We start from the raw sequence: 21,135 nt of genomic DNA, 5'->3' as shown, positions 1-21,135 counted from the left end.
TCAAGCAGAACAAAATTAAAATAACTACGCCACATGACCTGACAATTCCGCTCCTAGGTATCCCCAAAGAATTGAAAACAGTCACACATAAACACTTGTGCAGGAATGCTTATGCATGGATGTTCATAGCAGCATTATTCATAATAGCCAAAATGTGGAAATATTTTCCCAACTGTTCATCAGCTGATGAATGGGTAAACAAAATGTAGCATATCCACACTATGGGATATTATACAGCTATAAAAAGGAAGAAAGTACTGATACATGCTACAATGTGGATGAATTCTGAAAACATGCTAAGTGAAAAAGCATGTTACCAGGGGTCACTTATTGTATGAGTCAGTGTATATGACATGTCCAGAATAGGCAAATCTATAGAAACAGAAAGCAGATTAGTGGTTGCCAGGGGCTGTGGGAAGGGGTTTGAGGAGTGACTACTAATGGGCACAGGGTTTCTTTTTAGGGGACTGAAAATGTGCTGGAATTAGATAGAGGTGATGCTTGCCCTGGAGGCAGTGGACTGCTAGATACCACTAAATCATGCACTTTAGAATAGTTGTATGTTCTGAAATTTCACCTCAACTTTTAGAAATGCAAAAAATACTGCCCCCCTCCAACAACAAAAACCCCATGCATTCCCTGAACGTAGTGTATTTAATACTTGATGGTGGGGCGGGGGATCCCACATACACAGGGCTGTGAGGAAGCTAGCAGGCAGTGAATCAAGAAAGGCCCTGTTTAGGAGGAACAGAATCAGCTGGCCTTTGAGGTGGTGGGGAGATCACCATCCCCACCTCTAGCTCCAAGTCTTGATTTGATTCGAAGTCACAGGTTTGAGGGCCAGCTGGCCACAGAGTGCTAAAGAGCTGGAACAACATTATCCAACAATTCTTGGTTTACGTGGCCTGACACAGCCTAGCAGCTTGGAAAATATGAGAGGGGTCATTGAAACTTGTTCTTGAACTAAAACTTTGCTAGGGTTCAGAAGACCTCAGGGCTGCTGATTTTGTGTCCACGTAAATCCACATTTTGGCTATTGCCCCTTAGACCTGTTCTTTGGCAGGTCTTTGGCTCAGGACGTGGATGAGTGACAGGACATAGTTTAGCATCAGTCGTATCCCTGGGACTCCTCTCCCATACCCAGGCATGAGAAGACAATGAAAGAGGCTGCCCCCGCCTGTTTCCAGTCTCCCTGCTTTGTCTCCTCTGGCAGAGGATCGTCAGCTGTTTTGAGGACCAGACATATAGCCAGCCTGGGGTCCCAGGGACACCAGAAATCTCTGACCCCTAGCCTCCTGATGGGAACTTAGAAAAGCAGAACCTTCTGTGGTTTTGGTTCAGTGGACTGTTCCCCTCCCCAGCCCCCATGTTAGTTTCAGTGCTTCTCAGTGTTTCTAGGGGTGGTTGGGAGCTGGGGAGGAGGGGAGGAAGATGGATTTCCATTTTCCCAGTGTAACCATTCACCCCCTTCTCTATCCTACAGTGTTTGAACTGGTCAACCAAGGGTGAGTGTCCCCATTCCCAGCAGGTATGGGGCCCGAAGCTTCTTGAGCTGCAAAGCTGAATGAGGTGGTAGGAGGGGGCCAAGGCTGGTGTGTCTGGTTTGCTTTTCATGCGTGTGTTGACCTTTCAGGCCTGTGATGGAAGTGCCCACCCTCAAACCACTCTCTGAAGACCAGGCCCGTTTCTACTTCCAGGATCTAATCAAAGGCATCGAGTACTGTAAGCGGGGCCCACAGGAGGACTCTCACCCAGGGGGTGGTTAGCGTTCCCAGATAGTGGATGGAAAGTGGAAGGTTTCTTACTTCCCTCCTGGAGCACAGGGAGGTGGGCAGGAAACAGAACTGCCTGAGCTATGGCGACACCCCCTCCAAGCAGAAACCCTTCTTCTGGCCACACAGAAGAACTAAGAGCAATAGTGTTAGTGACTGTTTATCCAGTTCTTTCTACCAGGCACTGTTAATTTCCTAGCATCACCCCTTATTCCCAACAAACCTGGGATCCTGTTAACTTCCGGGAACCTTAGTTCCTCATCTGTAAAATGGGAATAAAATATCTTTCACAAGGTCTAAAATCAGCCAGGACATCAGTGTTCTTATTGGCAGGGTGTCCTTTCTGCTACTGGTTGTTAAACATTTTAATTCGTACCCTTTGCCTGTTATTACACAGGATTGTTGTGACACTGAAATGGGGTGAATGGGAAGCACTTAACACAGGGTGAGGGCCCAGTCCTGGCATTCAGTAAAAGTAGCTGCTGCTCCTGTTACCAGTATCATCATCATCATCATCATCACCTCAGAAATGCAGTTGGGTCTTCCAGATTGTAGGATTGTCCTTGCCCATGGGCGGACACCTAGGCAGGAACCATTAGCCAAGTCCCAGTCCTGCTGTGCTTCATACTTCAAATCGGACCTGCTCCAGTCATTGTTGGTTTGGTGAACAGGTTGTGAGGTGGCATTAATAAATGAAAACATGCTTGACTGTCACAAGTTTTGAGGCTTCTAGCTGGGAGCCAGGCTCAGCAAAAACTCTCCATGCACACATGACTTAGACTGTGGTAGGCGGTTACCAATTACTATTGGCAGTCAGTATTTCATGTCTCACTTTGGAGGATGGGAAAGCTTCCTTAGAGACATTTCCCTTAACTTTCAGAGCTGTGGGTGTTTCGCAGGTTTGGGAGGGGAAGGTTGGGAAGGGCCTGGGACCCTGGAAGAACAGAGGGCCTCCTGCCTGTGTGTCAGGGCTGTGTGGGCCACATGGAGCTCTTCATGTGGATTTTCTGTCCCCTCTCTCCCATCCTGCCCCCAGTACACTACCAGAAGATCATCCACCGGGACATCAAACCTTCCAACCTGCTGGTGGGAGAAGATGGGCACATCAAGATCGCAGACTTTGGTGTGAGCAATGAGTTCAAGGGCAGCGATGCCCTTCTCTCTAACACTGTGGGCACGCCGGCCTTCATGGCTCCTGAATCGCTCTCGGAAACCCGGAAGATCTTCTCCGGGAAGGTAGGTTTGGACCTGCTTGAGATGTGCAATTCTGCCTGTGTTAGGGTCTTTTCCGTTGTAAGTAGCAAAAATCTAACTCACTGGCTTAAAGAGTGATTTGTGGATGAGGAGTGGGGTTCTTTTGGCCTCAGGCTTGGCTAGATACAGAAGTTCAAAGAGGAATCTGTCTCTCCATCTCTCACCTCTGTTTTCCTGAATTGGTTTCCTCCCCAGGTGAACGGGTCATTAGCAACTCTAGGCTATTTTCTACCAGTTTACAAGCCTCAGTGGAAAGAGCATTTTTCTTTCTGTAGGACTAAGTGAAAATCCTAGGATTGGCTGTAATTGGCCCAGTGTGGGTCATATGCCCATCCTCGAACCAATCACTGTGCCTGACGAAGTGTTGCTCTGATTGGACAGTTACGGGTCATGTGCCCATCCTTGAACCAATCATACTGCCTGGGGAAAGTGTCACTTTCATTGGCCAGGCAGGAATCATGTGCTCAGTCAGATTTGGGGTTTGATGGGCAGGAACAGCCCCATTCAAACTCCCATGGACTGAGCAGTCAAAAAGTGGTGCTTCCCCAGAGGAAAGCTGGAGGATTGGATCCTGGACAGGTGAAAGAAGGTTATGCCCTTTACTGCCCCTTGCCCTTCACACTGGGTTCTCTTTTTCTTGCAGGCACTGGATGTTTGGGCTATGGGTGTGACACTGTACTGCTTTGTGTTTGGTCAGGTAAGGTGGGGTGTCCTGTGTCCTGGGCGTTGTGAGTGGCTTCCTTGGACTAATAGTTACCCTTGCAGGGAGATAGAACTTACTCGTTTAAAAGTTATTTCATTTTATTTCCACAGTTAGATCTGCATATGAAAAAGTGTGCCTTCCCAAATGTACATAGCTGTACATAACAGTCATATCTGTGAAAAGACAACCTGCTAAAACAGGATTTTGGTAGAGGCTCTAGAGGTTATAAATACAGTGGATGAATTTAGGTCAAGGACAGCAAATGTGCACCTCTTTCCACTCCTAAACAGGAGATAGGCATCACTAATCAATAACTGCAATCTTTATTTCTGAGCCCGGTACTGCTTTGATGTTCTTCTCACCAGTGTTCCTAGAAGCTGTTGTTGGAAGAATAGAATTGGAATGGAATTTAAAACATTTGGCATTATTGATTTAGGGAGTGCTATTTGTCTTCATTTTGTTGTTCTTTTGTTATTTTTATATTACTCATATTTAGGGGCTTCTATTTTTAATTCTAAAGTTCAGACTGATTATGTGAGCAGTGAAAGTGAGAATTATTCCTTCTCCTGAGCTTATGCTCCTGTTGAGGAAAGCTTAAGAAATTGATTCCATAGAAGTAAAGGCATTTATAATCTCCTCCCCACAACCCAACATTTGATTAGAAAATTTTCAACCCTGTAGTCAAGTTGTAAGAATTATACCTTCTTACATATGCTTCAGAGTGCAGTCATGAGCCAGAGCTCACTATCTGTGGCTTTCTTTTTTTTCTTTTGGGCTAAAATTTACATATCAGGGAATCTACAGATGTTAAAAGTGTACTATTTGATGAGTTGTCAAATGGATACACCTGTGCCATCCTGACATCTCAAGTAATTGTTTTGTATGGCATCATTTTCCTTGGACAGGAGTAGACAAGGTCACTTTCTGTGATCTTTTGCAGCCTTTTGAGCACCCCGCATAAAGGTTTCTTTTTCCGGAACAATGCCTCAGCTCCTCCTGGGTCAGGCCCTTCCGCCTGTGAGAGGATCGATCACCCTGTCACCCAGGAGGTGGTGCATGAACAGGCTTCAGAGTACAGTCTAGGCTTAAATCCCAGTTTCATGCTTCCTAGGACATGACACCTCTCTGAGCTTCTGGTTTTTCTCTTCTGTAAAGTGAGAGTGATATTTACTATTTTAAAATTTATTTATTTATTTACTCATCTTTGGCTGCCCTGGGTCTTCGTTGCTGTGCACAGGTTTTCTCTAGTTGTGGTGAGTGGGAGCTGCTCTCTAGCTGTGTCACATGGGCTTAGCAGTTGCAGAACGCTTTCTCTAGAGTGCAGGCTCAGTAGTTGTGACTCACAGGTTTAGTTCCCCTGTGGCATGTGGGATCTTCTTGGACCAGGTATGGAACCCAGGTCTGCTGCATTAGCAGGCAGATTCTTAACCACTGGACCACTACGGAAGTCCACTATTTACTATTTTTTATGGCTTTTGAGAGGATCAGCAGAAATAATTCAAGCATTCATTGATTCAGCAGGTATTTATTGAGCCCCTACTTTGTGCCAGGGATGTTCTTGGGCACTGGGTGTCAGCAGTGAGCAAGACAGACAAAAATCCATGCCCTCTGGGAGCTAACATTCCCGTGCAGGAGTTAAACAGTGAATAAACACATATGGTTTTATGTTTTGGCCACACCATGTGGCATGTGGGATCTTAGTTCCCCAGTCAGGGATTGAACCTGTGTCCCTAGCAGTGGGAATGCAGAGTCCTAACCACTGACCACCGGGGAAATCTCCCAAATACATACCGAATATAATGTCAGGAGGGGAGATGAGATGGTGAGAAATCATATGGAGGTGGAGTGGATGTCCATTTTAGACAGGAGCTCTGGAAGACCTCCCTGAGAGGTTGAACTTTGATCAGACACCTAAATGATGGGAGAAAACAAGCCATGCAGATACTGGTGTGAAGAACATTCCAGGCAGAGGTGACAGCCAAATGAGATGTTGGTCCTGAGAAACCTCAATACAATGCCTGGCCCAGCCTGAGCCCTCACCAATCACAGCTACAGCTGCTTTGTCTTTTGTATTGTTCTTTGTATTATTAATGTTCACAGGGCAGGTGGGTGAAATGAGTGTTTGCTTTTGGTCTTTGCTGTATGGTCTTCCCTGATGGCTCAGATGGTAAAGAATCTGCCTGCAGTTGGGGAGCCCCAGGTGCAATTCCTGGGTTGGGAAGATCCCCTGGAGAAGGGAATGGCTGCCCTCTCCAGTATTCTTGCCTGGAGAATTCCATGGACAGAGGAACCTGGCGGGCTGTGGTCCATGGAGTCACAAAGAGTCAGACACGACTGAGCGACTAACATTTTATGTAGGTAAATTAAAGCACAGCTACAGGGGAAAGTCAGTGTAGTTAGGAAGGCTCAAACTCTTCTGGAAAGACACTCCTGGTCCTTTTAGATCTCTGGGGAATGGGAATTGCCTCCTCCCTGGACTGGACCACTGGGCTGTTTCTTTCTCTGCTGTGACCTATGTGGAGTGCCACCCGCCCTTGCAGGACAGCTGTGCCAGCCCTTGATGGCCGCTCTGTCCCTGACCTCTCTTCGCAGTGCCCGTTCATGGACGAGCGGATCATGTGTTTACACAGTAAGATCAAGAGTCAGGCCCTGGAATTTCCAGATCAGTGAGTATCCTCCACGTACTGTAAGTCACTACCTTCTCCAAGCCCTTGGTGACGTCTCCTACCCCTGATATATCTCCTCCCCCCAGGCCTGACATAGCCGAGGATTTGAAGGACCTGATCACACGCATGTTGGACAAGAACCCTGAGTCGAGGATCGTGGTGCCAGAGATCAAGGTACCTGCTGCCTCTTGGGGTGTGTGCCAGGGGCTCAGCCTGTGTCCTCTGCTTGGGATTTTTTGGCTCAACCCTGCCTCAGTCAGGCCCCAATTCCTGTTTACAGCGCCACAACCTTTTCTGCACCACCGCCCTCCCATGCCCTGGGGCCTTTGGGGTGCTGGGAGCTGGTGGGGGAGGATTTGGGACTTGTGTTCACTGTGATTGTGGAAGTGGGATCTGCTACCAGCTGGGCAGCTAGCACTTGCTCCACTTGGCTTGGATTGATGGCCTCCACCTCCCCAGACCAGACCAGAGTCTCTGTATGCTCCATTGTGGCTGCCGAAATCTTGGGGTCTGTTCCTTGACCCTTCCTATCCCTTTGAGAAAATACAGTGGGTGTGAGAGGAAGTTAGTGAGCAGTTTGACCCTCCACCTCTGACCCTGGCCTTCTGAATTCTGCTATGTTGCAAGAGCAGCATTAGATAAGATCCCTACTGATCCCTTACAGCCACGTGCACACACACGGACCTTTCAGAAATCTAGAGATTTTCTTCAGGAACTCCTAGGCACTCAGCTAACTAGCAGTTGAAGAGGGGGCAGCCCCAAAGGTTACAGATAAAGGCCTGGATCCAAGGGGCAGGTAGTTGGGCAGAGCTCTGCCAAAGTCCCCTCCCGATCGTGTTCTCAGTGGTCTCCCTGCGCCACCCCGAGGATCAGTTTCCCTTTCTGTAAAATGGGAAGGATGCTGCCTGCTCTGAACTGAGCTTTCCAGGCATCAGAGAGAGTTGCAGAGGAGTGATGGGTGCTCCTCGGACAACCATGCAAGGCAGATGGCAAATTTCAGGCTCTTTTGCCAAGACATGGGGCGAGTTGGAGAATCCGGTCCGTCTCACATTCTGGCCTTGCGGCTCCCTCCCGTTCTCCGTCTGTCTCATGTTTCCTCCCACCTGGCTCACCCCCGCCCTCTGCCTGCCTTGCCTGCCCTCTTGCATCCCTGACCTCAGGCCACTGCCTCTCCCCTCCCGCGTCCCCTCCCTGGCTCTGCTCACAGGCAGGGTCCCTGAGAGCCAGTGGCAACAGCCCCTCACCCCTCCTGTCCTTCGTTGAAGCTGCACCCCTGGGTCACGAGGCATGGGGCGGAGCCGCTGCCATCGGAGGACGAGAACTGCACACTGGTCGAGGTGACCGAAGAGGAGGTCGAGAATTCGGTCAAACACATTCCCAGCCTGGCAACCGTGGTAAGGCAGGATGAACCGCTGCTCAAGAGCAGGGCCAGAGAGCCACAGGCGGCCTGACAGGGACGAACCAGGACACGGGCGGGCAGCTGAGAAGCAGGTGTTAGGCCTGAGAGTCAGGGATTGGCCGGGTCTGCTCCTCACCCACAGCTCCCAGCCCCTGGGCCTTGGTCATGTGGCGGGCCAGGTGGCCCCTGCGTCTTCTAGCTTGAGTTCTCTTTGCAGCCGGGTCCCAGGGTACTTAAACAGGGTAGCCCCTCTCTGAGGACTGTCCTGCCCCTTGTGGAATTCCTGCTTTCAGAGCGTGGCCAGGGGAGAAGGAGGAGCTTTAGAAGGACCAAGGCAGGTGCCTGGGGGAGCTGGAGCCAAGGTCTCTTAAGAGGGGCTACCCCCTGACTGGGTCTCCTGTTCCCAGAGCAGACGGCTTAGCTCGTCCCATCTCTGCAGTGTCGGCAACTGCCAGGGCGACTCTTCACAGCTCCTGGAGGAGGGTGTTTGCTCAGGGGCTACTGGACTCCCTTTTATGGCCTTAAATTTGGGTCCTGATCCAGGAAGATGGAGCTAGAGAATCACCTTGGAGACAGAGAATCACCTACTTGCCAAGGCTGTGCCCAGAGGGTGTCTGACTCCAGGAGAGAGACTCTCAGGGGGCTGGGGGCTGGGCAACAGCCCTAGGGGAGGAATCCAGTGGGCTGCCTCGCCATGGCCACCTGGGGAGTCCAGGTGTTCAGTCAGCACCAGCCCCGGAAGGCAGGGCCCTGGGCTCTGGGGGGGGGACCAGATACTATGTGCAGCCTCGAGTGACCTTAGGAGCCCCAGTGCTGGCTCCTTCCCTCCCAGCTTCGCACCTCGCCCTCTGCTTCCCCACATACTTTCTCTCTCCCTCTAGAACCTGAGCCCTGGGGGACCTATTCACATCCTCCTCCTCCTGCCCCACTAGGGGCCTCTGCATGATCTTCACTGTTGAACACTCACCCACGCCCGCCCCCTCCTTCTAGTCCACCCACCGCACCCATGTCCTGAGCCTGTGGTGGGGAAGGCAGCTGACGTTGGGCTCCCAGCACCCGCCATGGGTTGTTCTGTTCCTGTTTGTGAATATTCTTGGGAGAAGGCGTCTGATCCTAGAGGTCTGAAAGAGGCCTTGATTACTCAGGAAATACTTCTTGAACACTGAGTGGTGTCTCAGGCCTGTGGTGGAAGCAGGGATACAGAGGTGAATAAAACTGGCATGGTGTCTGCGGAGGTTGGGCAAAGAACCAAGAAGTAAATGTGCAAGTAACAGAGGGGCTGCAAGGGGACCCTCCTGGGGGGTTGCAGCCCAGGTAATGGGTTGGAGAAGGCCTCCTGGAAGGCGTGTGCTGAGAGGATGGCGGGGTGTTCATCAGGCCGAGAGGGTAAATAAAGGGTGGGGTGTTCCTGAAAAGGGAGCAGCAAATGCAGCAACCCTCTGTTGGGAGGCGGCTAGGCCCACGACGAACCTTAGGAAAGTCAGGGCAGCTGAAACAGGGCAAAGGAGGTGGAAGGAGGGTGGCATGAGGCTGGACAGGAAGTGGGGCCAGAGCGCACAAGTCCTGAGACCACAGCAGAAATTTAAATCTTGGTCCCAGAAGTGTGGGAAGCACCTGCAGGATTTGATTTAGGGGAGTGGCATGATCAGAGTTGGCCTTGGGAAGGTCCCATGTGGAGACTGAATTGTGGGGGACAAGGAGGCTGTGGGGGCTTCAGCTGTGTGTGCCACGCACGAGGTTACAGAGATGAGCACGGGACAGTGCCAGCCCTCATAGGGCTCTTGGCCTCTTGATAAAGATGAACCTGGAAAGAAAGGATCACCCTCTGGTGCCATTACACGCTGAGTGTCCATACAGTGACAGGCCAGCGGGGAGAGGCGCGGGAGTGGGAGGCTTCGCTGGGTCCTGAGGGCTGGCCAGGCTCACTGGGGGGCCGAAACAGGGTTCTTGTGTTCCAGGAACCACAGAGCTCGGGCCTTGGCAAGGGAGGCACCACGCGTGCTTGTCAAGGGGCACGGCCTTCATTCTCTATCTCAGCATTTTTCTTTTCTTTCTTTAAATTGAGGTCAAATTCTTGTAATATAAAATTAAGCATTTTGAAGTGAACAATAAATACAGTGGCATTTAATACATTTACAGTATTGTGCAACCATCACATCTCTAGTTCTGAAACATTTTCATCATCCCCAAAAGAAAACCCATACCTGTTGATAGTCACTCACTCTTCCCTCCACAACCACCCCCAACCCCTGGCATCTACTAGTCAATATTTCCTCTTTCTATAGATTTGCCTATTCTGGACATTTCATATAAGTGGAATCGTACAGTAAGTGGCCTTTTGTATCTGGTTTCTTTCACTCAACATGATGTTTTCAAGATTCATCCACATTGTACCCAGTCACTCCTTTTTAGGGCTGAATAGTGTTCCATTGTAGGGATAGAGCATATTTTATTCAACAGTGGATGGACATTTGGTGGTTTCCACCTTTTAGTAAATCAGTGGTTTTTAAAAATACTTCCCCTTACTCTTTAACATGAAAATCTTTTTTATAAAAGTCCAGAGGCTTAGTATATGAAACAGCTTGACGAGACATCATAATTTACTTGGAAGGGAGGCCAGAGCCTTACAGGTGTTGAGGCCACTTTGAAAATTCCTTCATGAACTACAGCAGCCAAAAGCGTCACCATGAACCTTCCATGGCTCCGTGGTCCGTAACAGATTAAGTTCCAAACTCATATGGGTGACAGATACCAAGTCAGCGTGAGGGAATCAGGTATGGGTTTCAGAAAGGATAGGGCGAGAGACTTCTCTGATGGTCCAGTGGTTAAGAATTTGCCTTGCCGTGCAGGGGACATGGGTTCAGTCCTTGGTTAGGGAACTAAGATCCCACATGCTTCTGCAGCTAAGCCCTTGTGCTCCAACTACTGAGCCCACATGCTCTGGAGCCCATGCGCCCCAACTAGAGAGTCTGTGCGCTGCAACAAATGAGTTCACATGATGCAGTGAAGACCCTCTTGAGCCACAACTAAAGATCCAATGCAGCCAAATTAACTTTTTTTAAAAGAAAGGATGGGCTGAGGGGCAGACTGGGAGGCAGAGGGGAGAAGCTGAGCAGTGCCTGCGGGACATGATGGAGGGACATTGACCCTTTCCTCAAAGATCCCCTCCTCTGGCAGGTGTTTCACAACCAAGCTGCGGACCCTGTCTGTCTCCCGGTGGGCGGGGTGGGGGACCCCAAAGAGTTCTGTCTCACGGCCATGGACAGGCCGGCTCCCAGCGCCTCTCAGGCTTAGAAGGGCTTTCAGGACCTCTGACCTCTCTTGCCCTCACATCACACCAACCTGTGGATGGGCTACCCTCCGTATCCTGGGATGTCTCCTCAGCTCCTTAGAATGGGACCAAAGCTTCTCATCCTCAACAAAAATGCAGCCCCCCATAAGGAACTGGTACCCTTTTGTATTGCTGCTGGGACTGTGGAATGGTGCAGCCGCTGTAAGACAGTCGGGTAGCTCCTTAAAATGTTACACAGAGAGTTACCAGATGATCTAAGAATTCCACTCCTAGGTGTACACCCAAGAGAAATGAAAACATTTTGTGTGGAAAGTATGTCCACACAAACTCTTGTACACAGATGTACATAGTAGCATTAGTCACAATAGCCCCAAAGTGGAAACAGTCCAAATATCCACCAATGGGTGAACAAATAAGCAAAATATGGCGTATCCACACAAAGGATTATTACCAGGCCATAAAAAGGAATAAAACAGTGCAACATGGTGGACCTTGAAAACATCATGCTTGCTGAGTGAAAGAAGCCAGACCCCAAAGGCTACATACTGAATGATTCCATTTATACGATATAAGAAAAGATAAACCCAGAGAGACAGAAAGTGGATCAGTGGTTGCCAGGAACTGGGAGGAGGAGCGGGGGCGGCTGCTAATGGGTACTGGGTTTCTCTCGGCACGGATGTAAATGTTCTGAAATTAGATAGTGGTGCTGTGAATATACTAAAAACCATTGAACTGTACACTTTAAAGCGGTGAATTTTAAGCCGTGTGAATTACATTTAAATTAAAAGTGCAGGGAGGGGGGATTGGGATGGGGAACACATGTAAATCTATGGCTGATTCACGTCAATGTATGGCAAAAACCACTACAATATTGTAAAGTAATTAGCCTCCAACTAATAAAAATAAATGAAAAAAATAATTAAAAGTGCACTGATCCCCCTCCCTCTCAGATTATACCTGGGAAGCAGTAATTGGTTGCCTGTTGGGGTGGTTGTAGACGGCTTTCACCGACAGTAAAAGCCTCGCCTTGAAGAGGAGACAGGTTGACGGGCCAGGAGGGCATGTCCAGCGATAGCTCAGGTGAGACAGATGGTGCCACGGACACTGCACAAACGGTGCAGGCCAGCTCTCCTGCAATCGGGTAGGCCAAGACTAGATTGACAGGCTCTGGATGTCAGACTGCGGAGCTTAGACCTATCTTGTTGACAACCAGGGAGCTGTGGAAGATTCTGGCTGTGGGCCAGTGAGACTTGGTGATGGCTTTGGCTCCTGTATCCTGGGTGGGTGTTTCTCAAAGGCTCGCCATCAGCAATCAGTCCTGGGAACTGGCAGGGGGCAGGGTGTGTGTGTGGGGGGGTGGGAATGAGGGGAGGGGAAGGGAAGAAGATGGGAGACTTGTGCTCTGGCACGAGTGAGGCTGTTGCCTGGAGTCCCCCCACCCCTAGGTGGCTGAGCCTCCTCTCCTTTCCAGATCCTGGTGAAGACCATGATACGAAAACGCTCCTTCGGGAACCCGTTTGAGGGCAGCCGGCGGGAGGAGCGTTCCTTGTCAGCGCCTGGAAACCTGCTCAGGTGAGTATCCCTGGGGTGGGGAGCTGGAGGCCGCCCTGCCCTGCCCTCTCTTGGCCCATTCTCTCAGCAGCGGTGTCCAGACTCAGATCAGCCCTGCTGGGCTCTCTAAGGGAGTCAGAGCAAAGCTGCTGGCTTTGGTTTTTGCCCGACCCTGGACCCAGCCTGCCTCCTTGACTGACCACAGGGAACTTTTACCTTTCTCCGGGGGTACATGCATTTTAACAGGGGTGGAGAATGGTTGATTATCAGGCTGTTAGACCGCAGAGCATGCATGCTTGATGGTGGGATTGTGGCCCCATGATGAGTGAGCAAAGCGAGTCTCACTCATGGGACCACCACCCCCCAAAACGTCTCACAGTCGGGGGGAGTGTCCTGCTCCTGACCACCCTGGCAACAGCTCCGTGAAGCTGGTGTTTGGGGTCTGAGTGTCTCTGGGGGTTGGGGGACTGGCATGCCATGGGTGCCAAGTGTCCCTTCTCACTTCCCTTTTCCCTCCCCTCTGGCGATTCCAGCAAAAAACCAACCAGGGAGTGTGAGCCCCTGTCTGAGCCCAAGGTAACGCCTGCCTGCCTGTGCCTTCGCCTCTGCCGGGGCCTGGGGGCGGGGGCAGCCGCAGAGCACGGGGCATCTGCACCCAGGCGGACCTTCCTTCCAGCCCGGGGCCTCCAGACCCAGGAGGAAAACGGGGGGCATCTAGGGGCTTGGACCAGGCGGCGGGTGGTGCATGTGGGTTGGGGCTGCGGGTGCATGGCGCTCCACCCGGAATGCCTGTGAACTCACCCGGGTCTTAGACCTAGTCTGGCACCCACCTAGGCTCGGTGCACGTCAGCTGCCTTGAAGCTATGTCATGGGCCGAGGCCGCCCCTGATCTGGGCTTGGTGGTCAGAGCCTAGAGCAGGCATGCTGTGCTCAGGGGTTTCCTCCCTGGGGCTCTCCAGCATCTGCCCCTTCTTCTCTGATGGGTTAAGACCTAGAAAATAAGTCCCCATCCAGCCTGTTGCAAATGAGTGTGAAAGCTCCCCTGGTTCGGAGAAGGATCCGGACCTATTCCCCCGAGTCCGCCATCCTCTTCCAAACACATGCCCAGCTTAGCCGTCCCAGCACCTCCTAGGACAGAGGAGCATTTCTGTCCCCGCAAGCCTGAGATGACACGATGATCCTTCCCCACCCCGTGCCTATGACAGGATAGCAGTCCTGGGACTCTGCCCACTGAGCCCAGCTCACCACCTCATTCTCAGTTGGGAGCTCCAGGCAATCATTTCTAAGTCTTAAAAGCTGCTGTGTTGAGCGTATAAGTCACATACCATACACTTCACCCATTTAGAGGATATAACTCAATAGAGTTTAATATATTTGCCAAGTTGTGTAATCATCACTACAGTCAGTTTTAGAATATTTTCATTAGCTCAAGAAGAAACTCTGTACCCTCGTCTCTCACCACCCAACTCCCCCATTCCCCAGCCAGCACGAGGCTACTTGCAGTTTCTATAGATTTACACATTCTGGACATTTCATATAAATGGAATCATACAGTATGTGGCCTTTGTGTCTGGCTTCTTTCACTCAGCTTAATGTTTCTGAGGTTCATCTATGGTGCAGCATGTGTCAGAACTTCATTCCTTTTTATGGCTTGATCATATTCCATTGTATGGATATACCCACACTTTGTTTCTCCATTCATTTGGTGATGAATACACTTTCCACTTTGGCCACGTTCATGCATGAATAATGCTGCCCTGAACGATGCCTGTGCAAGCGGCATTTGTTTGTTAGGAGTTGGCTTATGAGATGAAATTTCTTGGCCACCATAGGAGCCAGGTACTTATACAGTAACGTAGGAAGACCATCTGTGGATCATTTATGCTCTTCCAGAGCAGGGAAAACAGCAGTTAGCCCTCAGAACTGATCATGGACAGCCTGTGAAGGCTGCCTCCGTCCCTGCCACAGTGTTCTCAGGAGTCTCTACAGCCGTGTGATGAGGTGGCCTCACTTACAATGTGAGCCTTACAAGGTCACAGGTTGAAGCCTAATGGGCTGGCCTGTACTTGTCCCAACGTGTTTTACAGTTTGCCTTCCTTTTTGTGCAAGTCTGTTTATTTCATCTTCTGTTTTTAATGAGATCAAAGCTGCAGGACACCAAAGACTTGAGATTGGCCCAAAAGACCTTACTGCCTCTCTCTTCCCTCATCTCCATCCCAGAAGCACCTGGGGATTACCTGCCCTTGCCCTTAGCCCATGGGTGGATGCTTTTGCTTGTCCCAGTGGTCCAGCACTCTGGAGCTCTTACGGCTTAGGCAGTCTTGGAGGCCTTGGGCCCACGCCCGTCAGCAGTGAGACCAGCTGGTATGAGCAGACAGCTGTTGGGCCTCCCTGGATATCCAATTACATCTCTCCTCCCCAGAGACTTGACCCTCTCTTCTTTGGCAGAAACATAATAGCCAATGTGTGTGATTTTTAAACAGAGAGGAGTTTCTTCCTAGGATTGTATGGACATCATGCCCTTGCCTCATGCAAGGGCAGTTCCCCTTCTGGCCAAAGGCATGCAAGAGATACCAGTCCTCTGTGGCAAGCCCAGTGGCTCTCCTTAGGACAGGCGTTCTTGCTTAATGCTGGTAAAGGGTTTGGGCCTCTCCTTAGGGACTTTCCCTCACATTTCCCATCACGTGGCCCACGTCTGTCACCCCAGACAGCTGTAGCTGGGGGCACTTCGGGGTATGGCCTCTTGGGGACATGGGGACACTTCCCTACCAATCTAGTCTCTTCTGCTCTGGTCACACATTGCCAAGATGAGGGCCCTTCTCTCTGTTGGAGGCATCCCTTGGGCCTGTGTGCTGAGCACATTTCTGTTGATAACCATGTCCTGAAGGCTGGCTTTGTGCCAGGCCAAGTCAGGTGGTCCTGCTTGTGTCCCCCAGGAAACACACCTGGAGACTGAAGACAGTCACGGTTCCTGCCCTGCAAGAGCTTAGAGCCTAAAGCGGGGGAAGCGAAGATGCCTACATTCTCTGTGAACAGGCCCCAGTGTGGAGTCCATAGGGCCTGTGCTCTGTGCCACGGTTTTAGGTGTCAGGCCCATAGGTTCGCGTCTATGTTTATAGTTTATATCCCTTGCTATTTTTGGCACATGATACTGGTTTTCCATTTACCAAAGAGATGCAAAGTCTCCTTCGAAACTTTCACATGAGCAAGAAAAAGGAGGAGAGACTCTAAAAGCATACGTAAATAACGGTCCAGGCAGTGTAGGACCGCCAGAGACACTGGTTCAGGGCCCTGCCCGCATCGCCCCCGGACTTAATGTGGGTTTTTTTGTTCGGTGAGCAGGAAGCAAGGCAGCGAAGACAGCCTCCAGGGCCCCGACCCGGCCCCCGTAGGGGAGGAGGAAGTGCTCTCATGAAAGGCGGCCCTGGCGTGGAGAGTTGGGGGGTCCCAGGCCCCGGCTCCCTAGAGCACACTCATCCTGCGCGGCCGGACGAGGTGATGGAGTAGCCGCCGGACCGCCGCGACTGCGCATGCACGTCTCACATCCGCTGGCGGCGCCCTGTGTTTCCATAGCAGCATGTCCTACGGGAAACCGAGCACGTGTGTAGAGCCTTGACCGTCATCTCTGGTTGTTTTGTTTTGTTTTTAGTTTGTTTGATTTCTTTCTTGTTTTAAAGGGGACAAAAAAAAAAAAAAATGACGACTCCATGACATCGACTTTGGCCGCTGGCTGGCTGAATGGGCGGGTGTGAGGAGTTGCAGACCCAAAGCCACGTGCATTGGGGGACAATTGCTTTTTAAGACGTTTTTATGCCAAAAATCCTTCCTTGTGAACTCAGAATGGTGTCAAGAGATACCAAGTGAATGTGTGAGGTTTGAACATTGGGAAGAACTGGCAGGAAACTGGTGGTGTGGTCCAAGGCCACACTTGGCTGCATTTGAAAGGGAGAGGAAAAGCAGGTGTGACTTCGTGCAAAACCCCAAACCGTGGCACCTTCTAGAATGTGGATTCATGGAGTCAGGACAGGGTTAGCCCACAGTATCAGCTGCAGCCTGATTCGATGCAACTTATTCTTAAGAAGGACTATAAATTTTTTTAATGAGTAGAGCTGTAATCAGGAAAACAGAAAGGGCTTGATACATAAGAGCTTGGTGGAGGGCAGATTTTCCATTCCCAGAAGGGCATTCAGTGGTTATGGTGGGACGTCTCCCCTCAAGGATTAAATGAGTGTGTTTATGACAGCCACTCAGAGCTGAAACTTTTCTTAAATAGTTGAAGGAGCTCTAGTAAATCTCTTGTTAAATTACAGAAACTTCAGGGTGAAATTAAATCCTACACTTCCATGTACGTTACATGGCTTAAGAATAAACAACAACAAATACTTTCAATTCTCTAACTAGTCTGAACTCTTGAGCAGTTCAGAAACCATTTTGAGCTTCCAGGAGCTATCCCATGGCTTCAGGTGTGTGATCACAGTTAGCGCCAATGACATCTATCCTGTATATTAGCAGCTCAGCTTGCTTATAACCTGTGTATTCTAGAGGCTGCTAAGATTCTGTTTTCTTCTTCAGCACTAGCTGATTGTTGTAGTCAGTGAAACAGTTATCCAGTTTGTGGAGGGCTAGTTAGGAAATACTTTGATTCAGCTGAGACATAAATGATCATCCTTATTGGCAAAGCTCTGTTAGGATCTAAACAATAACTGTAGGGCACCCTTTTAGAGAAGATTCTTGAAACCTAAAGCAGTCCTCGGATCCAATGCAACCAGGGCTTGGCACAGGAAGTCCCCTTTTGTAGCCAGCAGTCCAGAAAGAAAAAAGTGTATGTTTTTGACTTCCAACTAACATTGGGAAGTTCAATTGCAGTTCAAGTGTGACTTCTTCCAGAGTCCTGTGTGGGTAACTGTGAGGTTCAAGAGGGAGGAAAATTGGAAGGACTTGGCCTGGGGGATTCCCAGTGCTTTGTGGAATTTGCCTTGGGGATCGGGATCAGAAGCATGAGCTCTTCTGTAGCTTCTGGCTGATCTGTGCTGAAAGGGGCACTTTGTGCAGAGACAGAGCAGCAGGTCTGTGTCTGCTGCCAAGTATGTTCACAGAGCTTCCGCAGATCTTCGTCAGCTCTTGACTGTCGTTTAGCCAGACTCTTCTTTCTACCTTATAAGCAGTACAGTTAGAGAAGGCTGGTTTCCAAGAGTCAAGGACACCCATCTGATGGAGGGTCCTCTGACCTCTTTCTTTCTGTAATCTAGTACTTCTTCCTCCTGTGCTTGTTTAAATCTACAGGCTCCACCCCTCCTGGGAACAAATGGGTCTGGTTAGTTTGCAATAAGCACCTTGCAATGGTTTAAGTCAACCTGCTCTTCGTCTTAGTCTGTGTGGACGCTGACCTGGTAGTGGGGGGGCTCGCCCGGAGAGGCAGGGGCTGGTAGCATGCATAGCCTCTGCAGAACTCCTCCTGTGTTTACACAACTGCATCGGGCGACGCTATTTCTCCGGCCATGAAACTCTCCATTGAAGATTTCACATGTGGAAAGCCAGCGATCAGGCAGCACTGAACTGTTCAGGCAGGTGGGTTGGGGGAGGCCCATGTTCATTACTGTTTTTTTTTTTTTTTTTTTTACACTAAGAAACACCAAAGAAAGCTGTGGAAAAGAACCACCCCACCGAGAAAAGGATGAGCAAAGAGGGCTGTAACAGAAAGCATTAGAGCTACTTGGAGTGCAGACTCTTGGGGTTTGTCTCCACTCTTAGAGCACAAACACTGACTTTTTCCCAAAGCCAACTCTGTCAGGCAAGGGCAGAAGCTGTTATGAGCAGCTTTTCTACGTAAGCAAAAAGGATGCCTATCCTTCTCTTCCATTACTGGCTCATCTGTGGGACCAATTTTTAAGCAAGCGGTGGCCTGCACCTGTGGCCTTGAAGAAGCACATGTTCTCTACCCATCTTTCTTCCACCCTGTTTCACTTCCCCATCTGTTCCACAGCCTGGCCAGTGGCTCCCATAAAGCCTTATCTAGCCCCTTGCTGGCACTTGGGGCCGGAGAGGCCATCTACCCGCTGGTCTGGCCTTTCTCGTAAGCTAGGGCTCTCGTCCGCCAAGCCTTTCAGGATGAGGTGAAGAACTGTGCAATGTAGACACATAGGCTCCACCTGTCGCTCTCACCCATCTTCCAAAGGGGAGCTTCACATCACCAGGGGGAAGAACCAAGACTTCCACTCGCTTCCAAGGTGCTAGGGAAGGTTTCAAGGTTGTTGATTTCAATCTTCTCTCCAGCTTTACAGGCCGAGTTTCATGGGACTACTGACTTTTCTATTCTGTGGTTGATTTCATGCCCGATGCTTCTGTTTTATTCCTGATCCTTTCTACTATGCATTTTCCTTTTATCAGGTGTACAAAGTTAAATACTGTGTATTTATCACTGAAAAGTACATGAACTTAAGAGAAAAATAAGCCTTCAGTGTTTTTCCACAAATGTTTAAGCTTCTCTGTAAACTTGAAATAAACATTAAAATGGTGCAAAGTCGGCCTCTTTGGGATTTTTTTTTTTCTTTTTTTTTTTGGTTAATTAAGTCAGTGGTCTTGAGGTCATCTGTCCTCATGTCTGTTTTCCTTCCTTAGGCTGACAGCAAAACTGAATGCCCAAGTCAGGGCTGATGTACTCAGCAAATCCCTAATTTAAGCATGTCCTGGTACCTCCCTGGGTCTTCCTAGGTGGCGCAGTGGTAAAGAATCCACCTGCCAGTGCAGAGGTGCAGGAGATGAGGATTCGATCCCTGGATCCACAGTATCCCCTGGAGTAGGAAATGGCAACCTGTTCCAATATTCTTGCTTGGAAAAGCTCATGGACAGAGGAGCCTGGTGGGCCACAGTCCATGGGGTCAGAAAGAGTCGGATACGACTGAGCACGAGAGTACCTCCCTACTAAGAGGGCGGTCCCCACGTCAGCAGTATCAGTGTCACCTGGGAGTGGCTGAGCAATTCAGATTCCCAGGCCCCATTTAAACAAGATCCCCAGGTGACTCACTTGATGCTGAAGTTTGCAATGCACTGCTCTGGGGCAGCTCACTGCCAGATAGATTCTTCTGGTGAAGACCAAACAGGTGAGCTGTTATGGGAGTAGTTTAATCACACACTGAATACATCCTGTGGGCAGTCATGCTACGTGACACTTTACCGCATAAGGTGGGTGTTGAGCCCATTTTACGGGTCGTCATCTGTAAACAGGCTCAGAAAAGGCTCCAAATTTATCAACTAATTCAGTGTTCTGCAGAGCCTTGATGGTTGCCAGCTTTCATGACGTCTGGAGAGACTGTTTTAGAACTGCTGCTTTCTCCAGACTGTGGGCTGAAGGTTCCCTGCGCTTCAAATGTGAATCCAGCCCACGGCGCTGCGTTACTGGCTTTGAACTTCAGTTCTGTGTTATCAGGGGACAGTGGATGAAGTCTGAAAGACTCCTGTTCCCTTACTGCAGAAATAACAGCCCTGAAATACTGTTGCTATTTAAAGACTCCCCTCCCCCCGCGGAGAATCTGATGAAAGTGAGAAGAAATGCCCACAGGTGCCTTACTTTGCAGAGGTTTAGGGGTTTCAGAATCTCCTGGAAGGTCATCCATGGATGCAAGGCTGAAAAAGCTCTACTTAAGAGGCAGCGCCAAGGAGTGCCAACAAGTGGGGCTGTTAGCAGAACGCAAGGTAATTCTGGCGAGTTCAAGATCAGTGCCACCCCCAGCCCTCACCCCATCTTTAGAAAGAGGTGGGCGGTAAGAAGTCTCTCTCACTCCAGCAACCATGACTCCTTAGCCTGCAAGACAATAAACTTTTCCTAAACAGTGAAGCTCCATGGGACCCGTGTGTTCAAGCAGGCATTTTTCAAAACGGTAGCTCAAGGGACTTCCCTGGTGATCCAGTGGTTAAGAATCTGCTTTTCAATGCAGGGGGCATGGGGTTTGATTCCTGGTCAGGCAACTGAGATCCACATTGTGTCCCATGGCTGGGGGGAGAAGGCAGCTTGAACCAGAACTTTTTCAAAGGGGTCAGTAAACTTTTTTTTTTCCCTCTCCCAAAGCAAGAAAAGCCCAGGTTGTCATTTACCCCACAGAAGCAGAGCACTTCTAAAATAAATGTTCCCTTTAACAGTTGGAAATGAATTCCTGACAAGGCTGAGAGGCAGGCTGCTTCCTTTAGGGAGACGCTGAACACCTGATGCAGAATGAAGTCGGTGTGAAGCCCAGGCCAGAAATAGCTTCATTAACATTTCAAACCGGTGGCAAGGTAGATGGAGCTGGTGCTGCTTTTGGTTCAAGGCTTCTGGAAAGCAAATGGGGAGGGAGGATAAGCCAACTTCGTGTCCCCTAAAACTGTGTTCCCTGTAGTATACACCCACACTTTTATGTAAAATGTAAGCACAGGTAAGAGACCACAGGAAAAAAAAATCTTGTAAACTCCATAGGAACATAAGCTAATGAAGAACCAGACTTCTTAGGCTTTTAAGAGAAGGT

General features: G+C 49.8%; 1 protein-coding gene across 6 annotated transcripts in view; it reads left to right on the top strand.

The window, feature by feature from the left end:
* The window catches only part of CAMKK2 (calcium/calmodulin dependent protein kinase kinase 2), a 34,187-nt gene extending 15,030 nt beyond the window's left edge, over positions 1–19,157 (top strand). Inside the window, exons 7-16 of one of the 6 annotated variants that reach the window (XM_020882540.2) lie at positions 1,484–1,505; positions 1,634–1,722; positions 2,809–3,008; positions 3,670–3,723; positions 6,322–6,395; positions 6,482–6,569; positions 7,661–7,789; positions 12,558–12,658; positions 13,171–13,213; positions 16,315–19,157. In XM_020882540.2, the coding sequence (XP_020738199.1) occupies positions 1,484–1,505; positions 1,634–1,722; positions 2,809–3,008; positions 3,670–3,723; positions 6,322–6,395; positions 6,482–6,569; positions 7,661–7,789; positions 12,558–12,658; positions 13,171–13,213; positions 16,315–16,389 (875 nt within the window). In that variant the 3' untranslated portion in view covers positions 16,390–19,157. Of the gene's footprint in view, positions 1–1,483; positions 1,506–1,633; positions 1,723–2,808; positions 3,009–3,669; positions 3,724–6,321; positions 6,396–6,481; positions 6,570–7,602; positions 7,790–12,557; positions 12,659–13,170; positions 13,214–15,979 lie in introns of those variants that run through there. The other 5 variants (XM_020882536.2, XM_020882537.2, XM_020882538.2 and 2 more) reach the window with 5 other exon arrangements.
* The last annotated feature ends 1,978 nt before the right edge of the window (positions 19,158–21,135 follow it).

Source organism: Odocoileus virginianus, chromosome 12 (genome assembly GCF_023699985.2).
Source record: "Odocoileus virginianus isolate 20LAN1187 ecotype Illinois chromosome 12, Ovbor_1.2, whole genome shotgun sequence".
Classification (NCBI taxonomy): domain Eukaryota; kingdom Metazoa; phylum Chordata; class Mammalia; order Artiodactyla; family Cervidae; genus Odocoileus; species Odocoileus virginianus.
The sequence above is the reverse complement of the archived record's forward strand: the minus strand, read 5'-3'. Positions and strand labels throughout refer to the sequence as shown.